The sequence below is a fragment of the Ovis canadensis genome, chromosome 5 (genome assembly GCF_042477335.2).
Source record: "Ovis canadensis isolate MfBH-ARS-UI-01 breed Bighorn chromosome 5, ARS-UI_OviCan_v2, whole genome shotgun sequence".
Classification (NCBI taxonomy): Eukaryota; Metazoa; Chordata; class Mammalia; order Artiodactyla; family Bovidae; genus Ovis; species Ovis canadensis.
Genome location: NC_091249.1, coordinates 61859266 through 61879944, shown reverse-complemented (window position 1 = coordinate 61879944; position 20679 = coordinate 61859266). Strand labels below are relative to the sequence as shown.

Here is a 20679-nt window from a genome sequence, read left to right as displayed (position 1 = left end):
TTATGCATCCTTTTCAGCGTTGTGGAATTGTCTCAGATTGTTCACACTGTACAGGCAAGTTGGAGTTAGTCCCATCATCATTTAATATATATTCTCTGATAAAATGAAAGCTTTAATCTTACTGGTTTACTCATGCCATATGAAAGGTACATTTTTCTTTGATGCTTTTGTTGCTACTGTAATTAGCCTCAGTAGGCATCTGACTTAGTATTTCATAGTCCTTAATGGTGGAGAAGGCAATGGCAATCCACTCCAGTACTCTTGCCTGGAAAATCCCATGGGTGAAGGGGGCCGGTAGTCTACAGTCCATGGGATTGTGAAGAGTTGGACACGACTGAGCAACTTCACTTTCAACTTTTCACTTTCATGCATTGAGGAAGGAAATGGCAACCCACTCTAGTATTCTTGGGTGGAGAATCCCAGGGACAGGGGAGCCTGGTGGGCTGCCATCTATGGGGTTGCACAGTCGGACACAACTGATGCGACTTAGCAGCAACAGCAAAATAGCAGTTCTTAATGACATAAGTTTTGGTATCAAATAGACCAGGTTCTTTTTTTGATCCAGTCACTTTGTTGTTCCATGACCTTGAACACATGGTCCTGAACTTGTTTCCTTGCCTTTACAGTTGTGTCTGGCTCTTTGCGACCCCGTGGACAGCATCCTGCACCAGGCTCCTCTGTCCATGAGATTTTCTAGGCAAGAGTACTGGAGTAGGTTGCCATTTCCTTCTCCAGGGAATCTCCCCGACCCAGGGATTGAATCCAGGTCTCCCGCATTGTAGACAGATGCTTTACCATCTGAGCCACCAGGGAAGTCCTTAAAAAGGAGAGACTGCTGTTAATATCTGTCTCACAGGATTGTGAACAAATTATACTTTGAACAAATTCAGTGAAAGTACACATGTAAAGCGTATACTATCATTGTTGGTACATTGTGAAGTTAATATTACGACTTTGGTTAGGAGATATGAGTGTACTTTTATTTCATCCCCCCCTCAACCACAAGGTATTTGCACAATGAGGTGAATGAATAGCCATCTTTAAAAAAGTACTGATGTAAGTATGTAGACCATAGAGCACTCTTAGTTACTGAGATTCGGTGTTTAACCTAGGCTTTGCTCTTGATTTGCTGGGTGAGCTTGGATATGGGAGCCCTCTATTCCTCTGCTGCTTCAGCTCTAGTAGGAGAGGTATGAACTATGTTAGCTGTCTGTGTCTAAGTATTATAAGAAAGTTACAAGTAATGTGTTGAGAGTGCCTTCCAGGTAGGAAGAAGGATTAAGAAAGGCATTATGAAAGATGTATTTGACTTCAAAAGTTAGCTGTATAGAGAAAGTGAGGGGAAAAAGTTAATTTCAGTAGAGGGACAAATAGAAACATGGGGCACATACAGAGAAGTATGCCTACTGTGTGCTAAATGTTGTACAAAGTACATTTGCAAGTGTTCTCACTGGATCCATTTCAGTAACCCTCTGCTTCACAGTAAGGTAGCTGAAGCTCATCTCAAGGTTAAACTTTCCCAAGGCCACCCAGCTGGTGAAATGATTGAACTGGGAGTTGAATCCAAGCCTTACTGATTTCAATGGCCATACTCTGCATGAAACTTGCAGATACAAGTGGATAATTTATATTAAGGGTAAAGGAGAGTTGTGGGAAATTGGGAGAAGTTGGGAGCATATTAGTGCTTATCTGGCAGCCAGTGGAAATTACTAAAAGTTTTTGAGAATAGTGGTAGTGAGACTAATTTAGAAAGACTGATTAGTAGCACTAAGTGAAATAGCTGGCATTTGAGTGATGTTTTCAGGTGGTAAGGCTGCTATGACAGCTTATGTTAACCATGAGAGCATGAACAAAGAAGGAGCACTGGCAATAGATGGAAATGGAATGTAAGGGAAGTTGTAAAAGTTTAATTAGCAAATGATTGGATATGGTGGGGAGAGATAAAAGTGAGTAGTTCATTCAGAATTACTGGGGTAAGTAGAACGGTGGTGATGTCACCAGAAATGGAATGAGATTTAGAAGGAAGGTTTGAACATAGTGAATTGAAGATGCTGTAAAGTGCATTGAAGCGTTCTGTCTTCTGTAGATAGCTTTACAAAATGGTTACAGGATATTCTCTTTTTCCCCTTCTTGATCCATTCTATACCTTTCTGTTCCTTGCTCTGTGTTCTCAGAAATTTGATTGTTAAACAACTGCACTCTCTTCTATGGCTTCATGTTGGGTTTGACAGTGGGAGAAACCAGCAGAAGTCTAGAAGAGAGAGAAAGGTGAGGCTGAGATATCTGTCCCCTCCCCCCAAAGCATATGTATTGAGCACATAGTCTGTCAGGGCCTCTTAGCGAGCTCTCCTCCAGTGGCCAGCTATAGGCCTTCACTGGGAAACACTCCCTCCTGCTACTACTTCAGCTTCCCTTTTTCTAGCCCCGAGATGGTTTACCAGACCTCGTTGGTTTTCTCTTAACTGTGCCCACATCCTCGTAGATGGTTCCTTTTATTAAAACTCCAGTAACCCTATTTGAATGTGCCATCTGTTGTCATCTCTTCAGTGAAAAAAAAAAAAAAATCCCACATTTTCTAATGACTTGGTCTCCCAGAAACCACCAAACTTGGAGAAGATCTAGCTGTTTACCCTCCCCACCTGTTAATGAGTTTTTCCACATTGATAGTCAGTATCTCCCTGTTTCCTACTGTGTCAGGTTAAATGTTTGACTCTCTTCTATTTCGTGATTCATCTGGAAATGCAGCAAGGAACAAGAAACAAAAATTCTTGTCCTCAGTAGAGCTTATGTTTTAGTAGGGGGAGACAGATAATGAAGCATAATAAGTTGTATGGTATTTAGAAAATGTGTGGATAGAAAAGGGTAAGGAGCCAGCAGTGCTGCAGGGCAGGATATTTGTGAGGATTGTGCAATTTAAAATGGGGTGATGGCCTTCCCTAGTGTCTCAGTGTTAGAGAATCCACCTGCCAATGCAGGAGACACGGGTTCCATCCCTGATCTAGGAAGATCCTAGATGCCACGGAGCAACTAAACCCGTGTGTCACAATCACTCTGTGCTTCAGAGGCGGGGAGCCACAGCTGCTGAAGCCCCCACGCCCTAGAGCCTGTGCTCTGTAACAAGAGAAGCCATTGGAATGCAAAGCCCATGCAGCAGCAAAGACCCAGCACAGCCATAGATAAAATGTGGTGAAGGGGGTAGTGTGGGCAGGTCTCTGAGAAGGTCATGCTTAAGCACAAAGGTGAAGAAAATGAGAGGCTTAGCAGTGTAGATATTTAGGGGAAAAGCATTCCAGGTAGAGGCTTCAGTTCAGTTCAGTCGCTCAGTCGTGTCCGACTTTGTGACCCCATGGATCGCGCAGCACGCGAGGCCTCCCTGTCCATCACCAACTCTTGGAGTTCACTCAGACTCGCGTCCATCGAGTCAGTGATGCCATCCAGCCATCTCATCCTCTCTCGTCCCCTACCCCTCCTGCCCCCAGTCCCTCCCAGCATCAAGAGTCTTTTCCAATGAGTCAGGTCTTTGCATGAGGTGGCCAAAGTACTGGAGTTTCAGCTTCAGCATCATTCCTTCCAAAGAAATCCCAGGGCTGATCTCCTTCAGAGTGATCTGGTTGGGTCTTGCAGTCCAAGGGACTCTCAAGAGTCTTCTCCAGCACCACAGTTCAAAAGCATCAATTCTTTGGCGCTCAGCCTTCTTCACAGTCCAACTCTCACATCCATACATGACCACTGGAAAAACCATAGCCTTGACTAGACGGACCTTTGTTGGCAAAGTAATGTCTCTGCTTTCCAATATGCTATCTAGGTTAGTCATAACTTTTCTTCCAAGGAGTAAGTGTCTTTTAATTTCGTGGCTGCAGTCACCATCTGCAGTGATTTAGGAAGAGCAAAAGTCTTGAGGCAGGATTGTACCTGGACTTTGAGGAAGAGCAAAATTCCTGAGGCAAGATTGTACCTGGACTTTGAGGAAGAGCAAATTGGTCAAAGTGGCTGAAGTTGAGTAAAGAACAAGAGTAGCTGATGATGTCAGAAAGGGACTAGCTCATAGTAGGGCTTTTGTAAAGTAAGGATTTTGGCTTTTGCAGCATGATTGGTCAACTGTTTCAGGGTTTTGAGCAGAGGAATATGCTCTACTTGAATTTTTAAAAAAGATTCTCTGATTTTCTCAGGACATAATTCTTCTAGTTGATGTGGTTGGTTTTGATGAGGCTTTATGAGAAAAGCAATCAGAACAACTTGGATTAAGCTATAAAAAGACCTAGAGTCTCTTAATTCTATTACAGGCACCTGCATTTTTGAGGGAGAGATTATTCTCTGGCCGAAATGAATCTTTGATTATGATGTGCTGTCTTTAGAAAGGACTGCTTGCAAGGTTGGCCCTTGTCTGGGCACTTGGATTTAGGTAGTGTTTTTACCATTCCCTAACTGATAAAGGTGGTCTAGACTGTGCAAGCAGTAGGATTTAGGCTAAATACCTCCTTTCTTCTGGGACTCTGGAATTTTGATATGTGCTAAGCAGTGGGGTTGCACAGAGTCGGACACGACTGAAGCGACTTAGCAAGCAGTGGGTACCTATAAAACCTGGAGTACTTAGTCCTTGGGCAGAAACATTACTCACAAGTGTAGTCTTTGTGACCCTTCATGGTAGGGAGAGAGTGTAAAGAGTCCTGTACTTGGGCTCCTCCAGGCTCTTTCTTTTCTCCAAATGATTCCACTGTGTATCTGCACTATGTGTCTGTAGTAAATTTTATTTGTGAGTACAAGACCTAGCAGTGCTGAGTTTTGTGAGTTCTTTTAGCTCATCTCTGAACCTGGCATTGGGCTTGGGAACCACTGGAAACAGCTAACATTAAAATTTTTTTTTCTTAATATAGGTATTTTTAGTATAACTAAGTGGAAAACATCACATTGTGGATAGAAGGTGCAGTTTTGGAAAACCTGTCACATAGGTCAGTCAGCTCTGTGTCTAGTGAAGAACTCTTCTGAGCAGTTTCTGCTTTGTGAATTTCACTTTTTCCAAAAGCTCTAGGTCTTTTCATTATTGCAGCTTCTAGTAGTTCAGCTGTTAAAGAATCCACCTGTGATGCAGGAGACCCTGATTCGATTCCTGGGTTGGGAAGATCTATTCCTTGGAGAAGGGTTAGGCTAGTCACTCCAGCAATATTCTTGGGCTCCTCTGGTGACTCAGATGGTAAAGAATCTGCCTGCAGTGCAGGAGACCTGGGTTCAATCCCTGGGTTGGGAAGGTCCCCTGGAGGAGGGCATGGCAACCCACTTCAGTATTCTTGCCTGGAGAATCCCTATGGACAGAGGAGCCTGGCAGGCTACAGTCCATAGGGTCACAGAGAGTTAGACACAACTGAGTGACTAAGCACAGCACAGCAATTTTGAACATGTGGAGACTCACTGCCATCATGTAAATCTATTGTAAGCAAGTTTAGAAAAAGGACAGCCTCATAAAGATGTTTAAAATAATCTGAGTAAAGGCAGTTGTTGGCATAGGTGCCTGTTGGCATAGATGCCATGAATAATACCTTAGGGAGATAGGAAGTACAGCTACTAGAAGCAACCGCATTTGACAACAGGTGTAGATACGTCAGTATGTTAGAAGGATCATGCTTTGCTTGTATGCACTGCACTGAGATGTGTAGCAGGCTGGTCTGATTTAACTACTCTGTATTACTCCCCTTGGAAGGGAGTTCTGTTCTGATCGTATAAGACGACTTTGGTTCACAGGATATGAAACTTCAGTCACAGAAGGCAGATTGTGGCAAAATTACTCATTTGACATACCTCTTCTGAGTATCTGTTGCTGACTTCAGAATCAAAACCAGTTCCTTTGAGTCTCTGAATTCATGTATCCATGATCTTGAAAGCTTTTATTTTCATTTGGTGGAACTATTTGCTTCCCTCCAGTTGAGTTTAATCACAGTTTTGTACTTTTATAACTGAAATTGCAGACTGTAACTTCCCCGTTAGGTTGGAAAAAATGATGAGCGAGGAGGATAAATATGGATTTATTTAGTAGGAACCATTAATGTATCCATCCCTTGGCTCTAGAACTACAATACTATGAATTTAACAGAACAATTCAATGAAACACGTTATTGCACAGAGATGGTGATGAGAACATTTATAGCAAGAGACTGGAAGCTATAAATGTGAAATGTTAGGGAAATGTTTACTAAATTGTGCTCTATGAAAATGTGAAATATTAAAAATACATCATCCATCAACAAGTGAATGGATAAATGTAATGTGGTATATACACACAATGAAATATTTATTCAGTCATAAAAATGAATGAAATTCTGATCCACGCTAACACATGGATCGACCTCACAAACATTATGCTCAGTGAAATAAGCCAGGCACAGAAGGGTATGTATAATTTGTTTGCATGTATATGAGGGATCTAAAATAGGCAAATTCATAGAGGCAGAATGTAAGATGGAGATTACCTGGGGCTTGAGGAAGGAGGGAATGGAAAATACTATTTGCTGGGTACAGAGTTTCTCTGGAGATAATGAAGCTCTGCAGATGGATAGTAGTGACTCGCATAACACTGTGAATATAGTTAATGCCACTGAATTGTGCCCTTAAAAGTGGTTGATGTGGTACATTTTATGTATAGTCACAATAAAGGTTATAATTGAATATGCAATAATGATATGTATTTAGTGTAATATGAGTATGTAAATATATTAAAGTAGTTGAGATTAAACAATTGAACCTTTTAAATTTTAAAAAATTTTAAGTGAAATCATCAGAAATTGAAATTCAGTTCAGTCGCTCAGTCGTGTCCGACACCTCGTGACCCCATGAATCGCAGCACGCCAGGCCTCCCTGTCCATCACCAACTCCCACAGTTCACTTAAACTCACATCCATCGAGTCGGTGATGCCATCCAGCCACCTCATCCTCTGTCGTCCCCTTCTCCTCCTGCCCCCAATCCCTCCTAGCATCAGAGTCTTTTTCAATGAATCAACTCTTTGCATGAGGTGGCGAAAGTAGTGGAGTTTCAGCTTTAGCACCATTCCTTCCAAAGAACACCCAGAGCTGATGTTTGGATCTCCTTGCAGTCCAAGGGACTCTCAAGAGTCTTCTCCAACACCACAGTTCAAAAGCATCAATTCTTTGGGGCTCAGCTTTCTTGACAGTCCAACTCTCACATCCATACATGACCACTTGGAAAACCATACCCTTGACTAGATGGACCTTTGTTGGCAAAGTAATGTCTCTGCTTTTTAATATCCTATCTAGGTTGGTCATAATTTTCCTTCCAAGGAGTAAGTGTCTTTTAATTTCATGGCTGCAGTCACCATCTGCAGTGATTTTGGAGCCCCCCAAAATAAAATCTGACACTTTGCACTGTTTCCCCATCTATTTGCCATGAAGTGGTGGGACCAGATGCCATGATCTTCATTTTCTGAATGTTGAGCTTTAAGCCAACTTTTTCACTCTCCATATTCACTTTCATCAAGAAGCTTTTTAGGTGCTCTTCACTTTCTGCCATAAGGGTGGTGTCATCTGCATATCTGAGGTTATTGATATTTCTCCCCGCAATCTTGATTCCAGCTTGTGCTTCTTCCAGCCCGGTGTTTCTCATGATGTACTCTGCATATAAGTTAAATAAGCAGGGTGACAATATACGGCCTTGACATACTCCTTTTCCTATTTGGAACCAGTCTTGTTCCATGTCCAGTTCTAACTGTTGCTTCCTGACCTGCATACAGGTTTCTCAAGAGGCAGGTCAGGTGGTCTGGTATTCCCATCTCTTTCAGAATTTTCCACAGTTTATTGTGATCCACACAGTCAAAGGCTTTGACATAGTCAATAAAGCAGAAATAGATGTTTTTCTGGAACTCTCTTGCTTTTTCGATGATCCAGCGGATGTTGGCAATTTGATCTCTAAAACCAGCTTGAACATCTGGAAGTTTATGGTTCACATACTGCTGAAGCCTGGCTGGCTTGGAGAATTTTGAGCATTACTTTACTAGTGTATGAGATGAGTGCAATTGTGCGGTAGTTTGAGCATTCTTTGGCATTGCCTTTCTTTGGGATTGGAATGAAAACTGACCTTTTTACAGTCCTGTGGCCAATCTAGGTGCAACTATTTACAATTATAAATAGTCTTTTAAAATACAAATTAAAAAAATTTAATTTGTTTTTGGCCAGGTCTTGATTGCTGCTTGTTGGCTTTCTCTAGTTGTGACAAGCAGGAACTATTCTCTAGTTGTGGTGCGAGGGCTTCTCATTGTGGTGGCTTCTCTTGTGGAGCGCACGTGTGCTCTTTTTGCCCGGGCTTCATTAGTTGTGGCTTGAAGGCTCGAGGGTGCTGTCTCAGTAGTTGTGGTACACGGGTTTAGTTGCCCAGCATCATGTGGAATCTATGAAAAAATAGTCAGTAGGAATTAATCCTCTTTCTTGTGTAGAATGTTCTGTGAAGGAAGCAGATTTTTGGCCCTTTACTAAACCGTTGGTATAGTCATTAGATTTCACTTTTCTTATGGAGAGATGCGCAGATTTACCAGCAGAGGGCATAAGTTGCAGGTTGATGCTTAGAGGATGGGATTCTTAGGGGGAACCCGGAAAGACAAATGTTTGCAATGTGCGAGCCTGTGTGAAACACTCTGCTTGCTGCTGTAGTTGGTCTGGCTTTTCTTTGACTCACTGGGGTCCAGTGGTGTGTTCCCAGCTTTCCCCAAGAGCATTCTTTGGCTTGGCTTGGTAAGCTAAGGGACCAGAGGAATGGGTAAGGACTTAATAAGGGTAGGTATTGGGAGCCTTGGATGTCAGCTTATGTTATCTTTTGGGGTTCAGATGCTGTTGCTCCATTTCTTCAGGTGAAGTGGAGAGAGCATGAGGCCAGGCATCTGAGGATCCATACCTTGCTTGGCCACCAGCTCACTGAGTGATCTTGAGCCAGTTGCTATCTGTCAGTCTCAGCTGGCTTATCTCTAAAATGGAGGTAGTAAGATAGGGATCGTGTCCCCAAGCACAGTAGTTAATAGTGGTCTCTGAAGTCAGGCAGATTGGGTCTCAGATCTCTGGGGTTGTGATCAAGTCATTTAAGTCTCAGAACCTCAGTTTCCTCATATTTATTTGTTTATTGATGTTCCATGTTTCAGTCAAGCTTGTGTTTACTGCATTACTTTTTTTAAAATTTATTTTTGGCTGTGCTGGGTCTTCACTGCTGCATGCAGGCTTTCTCTAGTTGTGGTTAGAAGGGCTACTCTCTAGGTGTGGTGCACAGATCTCTCCTTGCAGTGGCTTCTCTTGTGGCAGAGCACGGGCTCTGTAGTGTGTGGGCTTCAGTACTTATGGCGCTCAGGCTCAGCAGTTAATGGCACATGGGCTTAGTTGCCCCCAGCATGTGGAACTCTTCCTGCACCCAGAATTGAACCCGTGTCCCCTGCATTGGCAGGCGGATTCTTAACCACTGTGCCACCAGGCAAGTCCTGCTGCACTACTTCTGAAGAGAAATAGTGTTTTCTTTTTACTGTTTGTCCCCTTTAACCCATTTCCCCTTCCCCTGACTGTCTGCCTCTGGCAACCACTAATATGTTTTCTGTATGAGATTTTTTTAAAATAATTTTTTAAAGAGTCCAGGTGTAAGACAGATTGTACAGTATTTGTTTTTCTCTAACTTATAACACTTAGCATAATGCCCATGCTGTCCATCCCTGTTGTTGCAAATGGAAGCATTTTAATGTTCTTCATGGTTATATAATACTGTTCTCTCTCTCTCTCTGTGTATCTTCTTTATCCATTCATCCATCAAGGGATACAAGTTGTTTCCATACCTTGGCTGTTGTAAATAATGCTGCAGTGAACAATGGGGTACATACATCTTTTTGAGTTAGTGTTTTCATTTTCCTCAGATATATGCCCAGAAGTGGAATTACTGTATCATATGGTAGTTGAATTTTCAAGTTTTTGAGAAACCTCAGTACTGTTTTCCATAGTGGCTACACCAGTTTAAATTCCCACCAGCAGTGTACAAGGGAAAAAGTCCCCTTTTTCCACCTTCTTGCCAACACGTGTTGTTTCTTGTCTTTTTGATATAGCCTTTCCGACAGGTGTGAGGTGGTATCTTGCTGTGGTTTTGATTTGCGTTTCCATGATGTTGAACGTCTTTTCATGTGCCTGTTGGTGCCTGTATATTTTTATTTGGAAAAATGTCTATTCATATGTACTGCCCATTTTTAAAATCAGATTTTTTTGCTATTGAGTTAGATGAATTCTTTATGTATTTTTCATATTAACGTCGTATCAGATACATGATTTTGAATCTTTTCTCCCATTTCATAAGTTGCCATTTCATTTTGGGTTGTTTCCTTTGCTTTGCAGAAGCTTTTTAGTTTGATGGCATCTCACTTGTTTTTTTTTGCTCTTGTTACCTTTGCGTTTTCCCCAGCATGTGTTTTTGGTTCCTTTGCTGTAAATTAATTGACCATTTATGTGTGAGTTTATTTCTGGGCTCTGTGTTCCATTAATTTATGTGTCTTTTTTCGCCAGAATCATACTGTTTCAGTTGATGTATCTGATCACGTGCTGTGCTGTGCTTAGTTGCTTCAGTTGTGTCCCACTCTCTGCGACCCCATGGACTGTAGCCCACCAGGCTCCTCTGCCCATGGGATTCTCCAGGCAGGAACACTGGAGTGGGCTGCCACACCCTCCTCCAGGGGGTCTTCCCGACCCAGGGACTGAACCCAGGCCTCCTGTGTTGCAGGTGGATTTCTTACCCTCTGAGCCCTCAGGGGTAGCTAATCATACTGTTTTAATTGATATAGCTTTGTAATAAAGTTTGAAATCAAGGTGAATGATGATGTAGCCTTGTTCTTATTTCTCAAGATGGTTTTGAATATTTTTTTTTTAGTTCCATACACATTTTAGGATTATTCTATTTCTGTGAAAAATGCCATTGAAATTTTGATAGAGTTTATAAAATCTATGGATTGTTTTGGGTGGTATGAACATTTTAACAATATTGGTTCTTCCGGTCCATGAGGATGGAATATGTTTCCATTCATTTGTATCTTCTCCAGTTTCTTTCATTAATGTAGTTTTCAATATATAGGTCTTTCATCTCCTTGATTATATTTATTCCTAGGTATGTAATGGGGATTTTTTTTTTTTTTGGATGCAGTTATAAATGTGGTATTTTTCTTTATTTCTCTTTCTGATACTTCATTTTTAGCATATAGAAACACAGTAGACTTTTTTGGTGTGTTGATTTTTATATCCTCTAACTTCACTGAATTTATTAGTTTTAACAGGAGAGAACACTACTAAACTCATTTTATGGAGCCAGCATTAACCTGTTACCAAAATAAGACAAGGATGCCACCAGAAAAAAAATTATAGACCAGCATCCCCAATGAACATAGATGCAAAAGTTCTCAACAAAATATTAACAACAGTATTATTGGTGAATGCGGCAATACATTTAAAGGATCATTGACATAATCAAGTGGGATTTATTCCAGGTTTCAATATCTGCAAATCAATCATTGTGGAGGAGCAAATCAACAAAATGAAGGGTAAAAATCATATGATCATCTCAATAGAAGTGAGAAAAGCATTTGACAAAATTCATCATCCGTTTATGTTAATAACTCTGAATAGAGTGAGTGTAGAGAGATTGTAACTCAGCACAATAAAAGCCATATGTGCCAAGTCCACAGCTAACATGCTCAAAAGTGAGATCATGGACGAGACAAAGATGCCCACTCTCGCAACTTTTATTTGACATAGTATTGGAAGTCCTAGCCAAAGCAGTTAGGCAAGAAAAAGAAGTAAAAAGCATCCAAATTAGAAAGGAAGAAGTAAAACTACCATTATTTGCAGGTGATATTATATATATTAATGGAAGACTTTAAGGGTTCAATCAAAAAACTATCAGAGCTAACAATAAAGTTGGCAGGATACAAAGTCAACATACAAAAATCTGTTGCATTTCTGTGTACCTCAAATTTAAAACAGGGATAATAGTTGCTTTACACAGGGTTATTGGGAGGATTAAATGAGAGGGCTACATGTAAAGTCTTGAGTACAGAGTCTGCTGCTGCTGCTAAGTCACTTCAGTCATATCCGACCCTGGGCGACCCCGTAGGCAGCAGCTCACCAGGCTCCTCTGTCCCTGGGATTCTCCAGGCAAGAATACAGAGTCTGGCCCAGAGTAAAAGGTCAAGGGATGGGAGCTGTTATTACTGTTCAGTGGATGTTTTATCTTAAGTCCAAGGAAATGAGGGACATGAAGAACTCTGTAAGCTTTAAAGTGTAACATAAATGCCACAGGTGATTACTCTCTTGAATATGTTCAGGGCATGGGTTCTCTCTCACAGGAGGTGTCCTGAGGGAAGCCAGGCATCTCTGGATAATATGCTGTTCTCTTTACCTTTTGACTTTTTCGGACCTTGAATTCCTTTTCATTTTCTGCCTGGCTTGCTGTGCTGGGGGCATGCTAAGCAGCTACAGGAAGAGTCTACTCAAAGTAGTCAGGAATCTGAGGGGAAGTTTTGGTGATACAGGTGTGGGTGGGCCTTAATTTAACTTTGCCTAGTCCTTGCTGACCTGTTGGTAATAGGGACCACTGAATGACTCCAGGAGAGGCCCAGGGCTATGTTTCCTGGCACAAGGTACCCTGTCTGACTTCTTGACCTCAAAACTAAGGACTCACAGAGCTGTAGTCTGGTAGCATTGGCATGGGCAATGCAAATTGCCATAGCTGCTAATGGTTACTCAGTGTTTATTACAGGGCAGGCTCTCTGCTAAGAGCTTGATAGTCTTGAAACCTAACAACCCTGGGGGGTAGGTACTATTATTATCCATTAATATCTTCTTTTTGCAGATGAGGAAATTAAGACTTGTACCTTGCTAAGGGTTATATTTCTGGTAAGTATATTCAGATCCTGGTCTGACTGATTCTAATGGCCTGAGTTCTTTTCTTTGTGGGCTTTACATTTAGCTGTGCATTAGTGTCACCTATGAAGTTCGCTGGCCACCTCATGCGAAGAGTTGACTCATTGGAAAAGACCCTGATGCTGGGAGGGATTGTGGGCAGGAGGAGAAGGGGACGACAGAGGATGAGATGGCTGGATGGCATCACTGTCTCGACGGACATGAGTCTGAGTGAACTCCGGGAGCTGTTGATGGACAGGGAGGCCTGGCGTGCTGCGACTCATGGGGTCGCAAAGCGTCGGACATGACTGAGTGACTGAGCTGAGCTGATAAAGTTGGCTGAAATTCCCGTTCTTTCGGTCCCAGTTCTATAGGTGTGTGGTGGAGCCTGGTACTGTGGTATTTTCCTTTTTCCCAGGTTTATTGAGGTATAATTGACAAAATTCACTTCCTTCTAGACACTTCTAGACACTGATAAAACACTATAGTTTTTTCGAACTAGACACTTCTAGTTTGATAAAGTGTAGTAGTTGTATGCAATTGTGTAGTATCGTCACAGTCAAGATACGGAGCACTACCATAAGCCTAAAAAATTTCTTTATGTCTTTTGATCCCCTGATGCCTATACTTTCAACCAGATGGCTTTGATGCACAGCTGGGTGTGGGACCACTGTATGTATTCTGGTGCCTGCAGTTGTGAGGAACTGAGGCTTTAAAAGTGAAAGTGAAGTCACTCAGTCATGCCTGAGTCCTTGCCCGCTCCATGGACTGTAGCCTGCCAGGCTCCTGTGTCCATGGGATTTTCCAGGCAAGAGTGAGGCTCTGAAGAAGGAGGAAAAAGGCAAGAAAAGAAAAAGACACTTAGAAGGAAGACTGATGGGCTGTGCTTACTGTCTCCAGGTAAGCTGTGCTATGCAGGCTCCCAGTGGACAGATGGAGTGTGGAGAAGAGAACTCTCTAGACCAAACCTACTTAAAAAATTCTCACATGATTTTTTTCCTCAGCCACACAGAGCTGGAAGATTCTGAACAAAGTTGATGTACATGGTTGGGTTAATGGTTCTGGAATGGAGAGGTGGGGACTCTTGGTAAGCTATGGGAGAAGCTTTGGGTATGGGGAGGAGGCCCAGTAAGGAGGTGAGACCCTACTGCTGGAAATTCCAAACATGGGACCTCTTCCTACAGGAAGGCACTACTTTGGTTCCTTTGGCTTTCCTCTATTGCAAGAATCCAATAGTGACTCTCCTTAATCTGAAATCCAGTTAGGACAGTTAGCCTTGAGCAAGCAGTTTCAGCCTGTGGCCCAGAGAAGGCTTGGATAATAAAGTAGAAAGTGTAAAGTATAGCACTGATAGCAGAGGAGCTTCTGATGGCAACTTTGTGCCAGGAGTCTGGAGACTTTGATTCTTGGTTCAGCTCCGACCCTGGTTTTGCTTTCCTTTTCTTGATGCCCTTCTCCAAGAAGTCTCTGTTCAGCTTATCTCTCGTGGATAGAGTGGAGGATAAAGTGCAGGTGAGAGCAGTATGGCTTCAACACATGCATTGTGGTGACATTGGTTAGCACTGCAGAAGTAGGTTGCCAAAGAAAGTGTGTAAACATTTTATACTGGCTCTCCAGAGTTGTAATATATTGAAACCTGAAATATGCTTGGTCCTTTAGTATTTACTTTTCTGATCTTCAAAAAGTTTCTCTCTGGTTTGTTTCATGTGACACTTCCCCCGCCCCCCTTTTCTGTATGGTGAGGTGGGAACTAGGGGTATGAAGTTGTGAGAGACTCATCTTAGTCTCGTATCCCCTTTATGAATCATCCACCCATCTTCCTGGTGGATGTCTGCACTCTGGCATGGATTCTGGGATTTAGTTTCCTTATTTGTGATGTTCAACTTCTGGTCCCTGTGATTCACCTCAAGAGGAAATACCTGGAGCAGAGCCACAAGGCTGATTAGAAGAGGAAGGGGCAGAGGGAGAAAGATAGGAGGGGTATTGTTGTGAAAGGAAGAAGTAGTGATACAGGGCTGTAGGGTGTAAATAAAATCTCCTGAGCCCCTTCTCACTTGAGAAAGAATGAGTTGGGTAGTGGCCTAATGGCCTTATTTGAGAGGACTTTGTGATGTCAGTGGTGGGGAGTAATCTTTGAGAGTAACGTGCTAGCCAGTTTGAGTTCAGGAGGCTGTGCAAAGTTTAAGTTATTCCTAGTTTCTGCTACCTCAGTGTCCGGCTTCCCTCATTATGGTCTCAAGGCTTTCTGGCAGTGAAGAAATTTAACAGGTCAAAATTACAACTATAATAAGTTTACTAAGCATCCCTCATACTTTCACATACTTCATATCATCTTCCTTAAATCCCCCTCAAAACTTGAGAGTCCAGTAAAAATTTCTTCTTAAACAATCTTACAGGCTAATGAGAAGAAAAATGGAACATAATTTAAGACATTTTTAGAGTTATGTGATTTTAGAGTTGAAAGGGACTCTAGAGTTTGACCCTACGTTATGCGTGAGGGGCTGAAGTCGAGAGTAGGGAAAAGACTTACTGAAAGTCACTCAACCAGATGGTGGTAATATGGGTCCTGAAAAGCAGAGACAGGACACAGAGGATTCCAAGAATAGAGATGTTCATGTGTGGTCTTTCTGAGGCATCAAGGAGGTTTCTTAACCCATTTTTGTGGCTAAGCTTCCCAAGTTGGCTCAGTGGTAAAGAATCCTCCTGCCAGTGTGGGAGCTGCAGGAGATGCGGGTTTGATCCCTAAGTTGGGAAGATCCCCTGGAGGAGGAAATGGGAACCCACTCCAGTATTCTTGCTTGGATAATTGCATGGACAGAGGAGCCTGCTGGGCTACAGCCCATAGAGTTGTAGATTCAGATGCAACTGAAAGGAACTGACCACGCAAACACCAGTGGCTGATTGCCCCAGTTATGCGCCTTGACTGTGGCTGAGGTACAGACCAGCCTCCAGCATGCCCCCTACATTATGTTTTCGCATAGGTGGGTCAGAATTGAGGCTTGAAAGGCAATTGGAGATTGCAGGGTGCGAGAGGTCTTTGACTGGAGATGGGGGGTTTAGTTGGAGACTGATTGCTTGGAGCTACAGCTTATGTCAGATTTTAACATGAGAGACTTTAGGAAGGTGTTTTAGGGTTGTGCTATGGAACTTGTGGTCTTTTGTTACGGCCTAGGGAAATAAATGTATGTGGTCCCATTGTGATGGCTTTACTGCAGTTTAGCCTCTTGCAGTCAAATAGTGTTTGTTTCAGTTCCCTTTTTCTTCTTTCTGCATTCTTCTCGGTTCCATCAGGCTCTTTTACCCTAACTTCTCTTCCTCTATCAGACTCTCAGAGCTGCTGTAGATTTTGGGAGGAGGAACTGGAAAATGAGCTGTGACCTACAAGTCAATTTCCCCAGGTGGATAAAGTCCACTGGAAGCCACAGAGGGGCCTCCTCATTCCAGCAATCTGGCCAGGCTGACAGACTCACAGCCTATGGGGGCAGGGGAGGAGGAGGGGACCAGTATTTCTCGGGCTAGTGAGGAACTGCCCAAGTCTTTTCAGTCTAGGCAGAGGAGGCAGGAGGTACTGGGGTCGGCTGGTCGCCTGGGGATGCCTGGGCAGATGTGGAAGCGGCTGGAAAGGTGGCCTTGCACTTGGGTTGCTGTTGCTGCGCTGTTCCTAGGAGACGGAGGAGCAGCAAGCCTGCGGGGGAGGGGGAGCAAGTGGGTTGCTGCTTTTAGCAGCTGAAAGGGCTGCAGGGAGCTCTGGGTAAGACGTTTTCTGCTGCTGCTGATTCTGCGGTAGAAGCTGCCGAGAGTAAGTCAGAGCAAGGAGGATCGAGAGGGAGGTGGCTTCATTTGCAGCCATGCTGAATCACTGCTGTTGATCAGATCTCCCGCTGGTTGGCTGGGAGAACCGAGCAGAACAGAGCTAGGATCCTCCGGTACAGACACAGCTCAGCAGCTGCCACCCCAGCTGGGCCTCACACAATGGACGGGGAAAGGTAGGTACGTGTGTATAAGTGTGTGTGTGTGTGTGTGTGTTTGTGTACGTGTATACGCACTCACACTGCAGCCACCAGCTTTTGTATTGGCGTTGGTTAGACAGGGTTGGAAGACCTGGTCACTGATGGATCCCAGCCGGCGGCAGAGCCAGACCAGGGAGACCCCTTTCCCCAGAGATCTGGCTTCCACAGAGACAGGTCTGGGTTTGCAGGGCAGCGGAGCACCCTGAAGGAAGTGACTTCCTGACTGGTGTTTGGGAAGAGTTTCAGCATGGGCTGTATCAGGCTGTTTCAAGGAGGCGTTTCCCTTTCCTGGCTACTTTCCTCGGGGTGTTTTTTCTTTGGTGGGTGTTTTTTGATGTCATAGCAGGGCTGGCCTGGCATAGAGTACTTGCTCAAGTTGTCAACAAGCATGCCAAGCTGATGTCTTTCCTAAAAGTGTGTGTGTGTGTGTGTACCTGTATGCATACACAAGTTCAAGTAAGAAGGAGAGAAATCCATTCAGGTGACACTTTCTCGGAACTTTCCATTTGCATTGAAAAGTTTCCTAATGATACTGGAAGTTATATTCTTTAGAGAAACTCTTGCTCCTTTCATCAGGGGTTTCTTTATGAAATAGAAATTACCAGAAGGAAATTTCAGTACTTCTGTTGAGCTGGATCTAACTAGCGAGAGATTTTTTTTCCTGGCAGTCCCATGCATTTTAATACATTTTAGAGCTGTTATCTGAGGCTCTGATTCTTTAATTATGAAGGTGCTGAGTGTGGTGCAGGGCAGGTCACTTCTCTGTGTGCCAAAACATCTCCTCTCCATTCTGTGAGTCTGCGGCTGGTAGAGAACGAGGCTTGCCTTTTCCTTGAGGTGAGAAGACTGAGAGCCAATGGACCCTTGAGGGAGGAGGGCTACTGCTCTAAGTCGCCAGTTTGATTCAGATGGTAACTAGCTGGTTAAAGGGTAACAGGTTCAACTAAGTCAACAATGCCTGGAGTGTACCTCAATAAACAATTTCTTTTGCATGGATTGTCCCCAGTCTTACATCTCATGGGGGCACAATGATGTCATTAAACCTCTCTAAACCCCATTAGGACTGGCAGGATTGTATAGTGTCCTCTTGTCTGAAGAGGCCCCCAGGGGCTGTCTTTCTTGATGTAACTCCTAGGAAGAGAACTGGGACTTTTTAGACTGAATGTGCTGGTTGAGTGTCTCTCCTTGAGTGTCCTTTGCAATAGGAGCTTAGTGTTGGATTCTGTGTGGCCCCCTGGGTGACAGAGCATTTGAAAGCCTGCTTCCTTAGGGCAGAAGTGTGCAGTGTCCTTACTTTCTCTTATTGGTCTAGTAGCTAACAGAGGGCAGAGGTGATATGAATGGAGGTTTGGAGATTCTAGATCAAGCCTGTTTGCTTATATATATTAGGACTGAAAGGTCCATTTGAGACTAGCAACAGTAGATCAAAGCACTGCTTCCCAAGCATTTTGGGGTACTTACTATGTTCTCAGTTTAGTGTTCCAAAATGTAATGAGCCCTGGCCTCCTAGGAGCTCTCTTGTTCTTCAGCACTCTGGTGCCTTTCAACTGGGATGGCTGAGGTCTTTGGCATTGCAACCCCTAGTTTTTACATGTGTTCTTTCGCTTTCCTTCTATTAAAAGCAGAGAAATCCAAACCTTGCAGCTTCCAGTGTTCACCAGGTCACCGAGCTCACTACCTTTTGTTCCCACTCTAAGACCAGCTTACCCTGCCAGGCATTCAAGTCTTCTGAAATCTGGCTCCAGTCTCCATTCCTACTGCTCACTCATATACCCCTACCGAGAGATCAGTGGGTCTCTCTTGTGATCACTCATCCTGTGCACTACTACATCCAGTCTCAGAGCCTTAGCTTCCAGAGTTTCTTTCGCCTGGAATGCCTTTTGCTTTCACTTTTCCAAAAGTTATTCATCTATCAAGGCTGTTTTAAAATTCCGCTTTGTCTTGGAAACTTAAGCTCTTCTGGTTCTGGCAGATGTTCTTTCTAATTTCATTACTTCTAGTTTGAATCTCATAGTTGGGTACTGAATAACAGGCCCACCTACAAGATGTTTTTGTGCTGTTGTTTCATATATCTTGTAAGTTCCCACAGTGGGGGATAGGTTCTCAAGGACAAGAATGTTGCCTGTACCTCTGAATACTCCACATTATCTACTGTGTGGCTGGACACATAGTAGGTAGTAGATAATTATTTGCTGATTAGCTGATGACTTTTGTGAGAAGCTCCAGTAACTAAAAATTGCCTCTCCAAGAGGTGATTGAAACCTCTGGCCAATAGGTTCATCCTTGGCCATCAGCCTTATTATCTCAGCATGGGTAATTGACCCCATGGAATGCTCTGAGGTAGGGGAGAAAAGGGGGAAGTAGGCTTCTTTCACAAGTTCCCGGAGAAACTGGGTGACTGGCCTAGGATCACATGTCAGACCTCTAGAGACTGGAGGGATCCTAAGTCTTGTTCTTCTACATTTAACCTGCTAAAGCTTAATTGGGGCTGCTTTTAAGCATTAAGAATTTTCAGCCAAGAGATTTCTAATGAACAATTTTCTTTCTTTGCCATGAGAGTTTGAAAATAACTTCTACCTTAAAAGGCTATTAATTAAAACATGGGCTTTGGGGTAACATAGAGCTTGTGGTGAATCTATTTCATAAACTGTATGACCTTGAGTATGGCACGTTTTTTCAGAATTAATTTTCCTTTTTGATGTAGAGAGACAGTATCCATATCTCACAGAGTTGTTGTGAAGATCAAAGGAGGCAATATAGATAAAGCACCTAGCAAGTTTTTCTGGCACAGAGTAAGTTCTCAGTAAATGGTAGTTGCTATTATTGTTAGTGTTCATCTATTGCCCTGCTGTACTCCATGATTTGTTCTTGGATACTAACCAAGGCTTATTTTAAGGGCTTTGTATATTTATAATCCAAAGCAGATTTTGTGGGACCATTCCCATGAGAAAATTAAGAGGCTATCAGATCATCATCTTGCATGCACCTAAACTGTCTCCTCACAGTGAGATACCACACAGGGCTTGGCACTTCCTTTTGTAGGGTTCATCAACACTTGTGTGTGTGTGTGTGTCTGTGTGTGTGTGTGCACACATGTGTGCTTGGTCCAGTCAGACTCTGTGATTCCTATGGATTTGTAACCTGCAAGACACCTGGAATTTTCCAAGCAAAACTACTGCAATGGATTGCCATTTCCTATTCCAGGGCATCTTCCTGACCCAGGAATTGAACTCGAGTCTCTTGCATCTCCTGCATTGGCAGGCAGGTTCATTACCACTGTGTCACCTAGGAAGCCTTGCCTTAGTCCTCCTTTTTATAGATACCCCGAGGCTTCAGATGCATTAGTGATTTGGGGCCATGACATCACTACAGTGACAAATTGTGTGTGTGTGTGTGTGTGTGTGTGTGTGTGTAGCACATTGAAAATGACAGTAGCTTGGCTACTGGGATTTCATTTAAGTACTAGAAATTAGCCTTGTGGATGGATTATAGTAAATTCCCAACTTATACGAGGTATCTAGAATGGTCAAATTCATAGAGACAAAAAGTAGATTGGTGGTTGCCAGGGTCTGGGGAGAGGGAGAAATGCTTAATGGGCATGGAGTTTTGTTGTTGGTGGTTTTTTTTTTTTTTTGCTTTTCTTTGGGTTTTCTTTTTTTTTTTTTAAATTTTACTTCATTTTACTTTACAATACTGTATTGGTTTTGCCATATATCAACATGAATCTGCCACGGGTGTACACGTGTTCCCAATCCTGAAGGGC

General features: G+C 43.0%; 1 protein-coding gene across 3 annotated transcripts in view; it reads left to right on the top strand.

The window, feature by feature from the left end:
- Window positions 1–8694: 8694 nt before the first annotated feature.
- Window positions 8695–20679, top strand: part of KLHL3 (kelch like family member 3) — a 130302-nt gene continuing 118317 nt past the window's right edge. Inside the window, exon 1 of one of the 3 annotated variants that reach the window (XM_069592145.1) lies at window positions 8695–8755. Coding sequence is in view for 1 of the 3 variants with exons in the window: in XM_069592143.1 (XP_069448244.1) it covers window positions 16879–16892 (14 nt within the window). In the remaining 2 variants the exon portion in view is untranslated. Of the gene's footprint in view, window positions 8756–16177; window positions 16897–20679 lie in introns of those variants that run through there. The other 2 variants (XM_069592143.1, XM_069592144.1) reach the window with 2 other exon arrangements.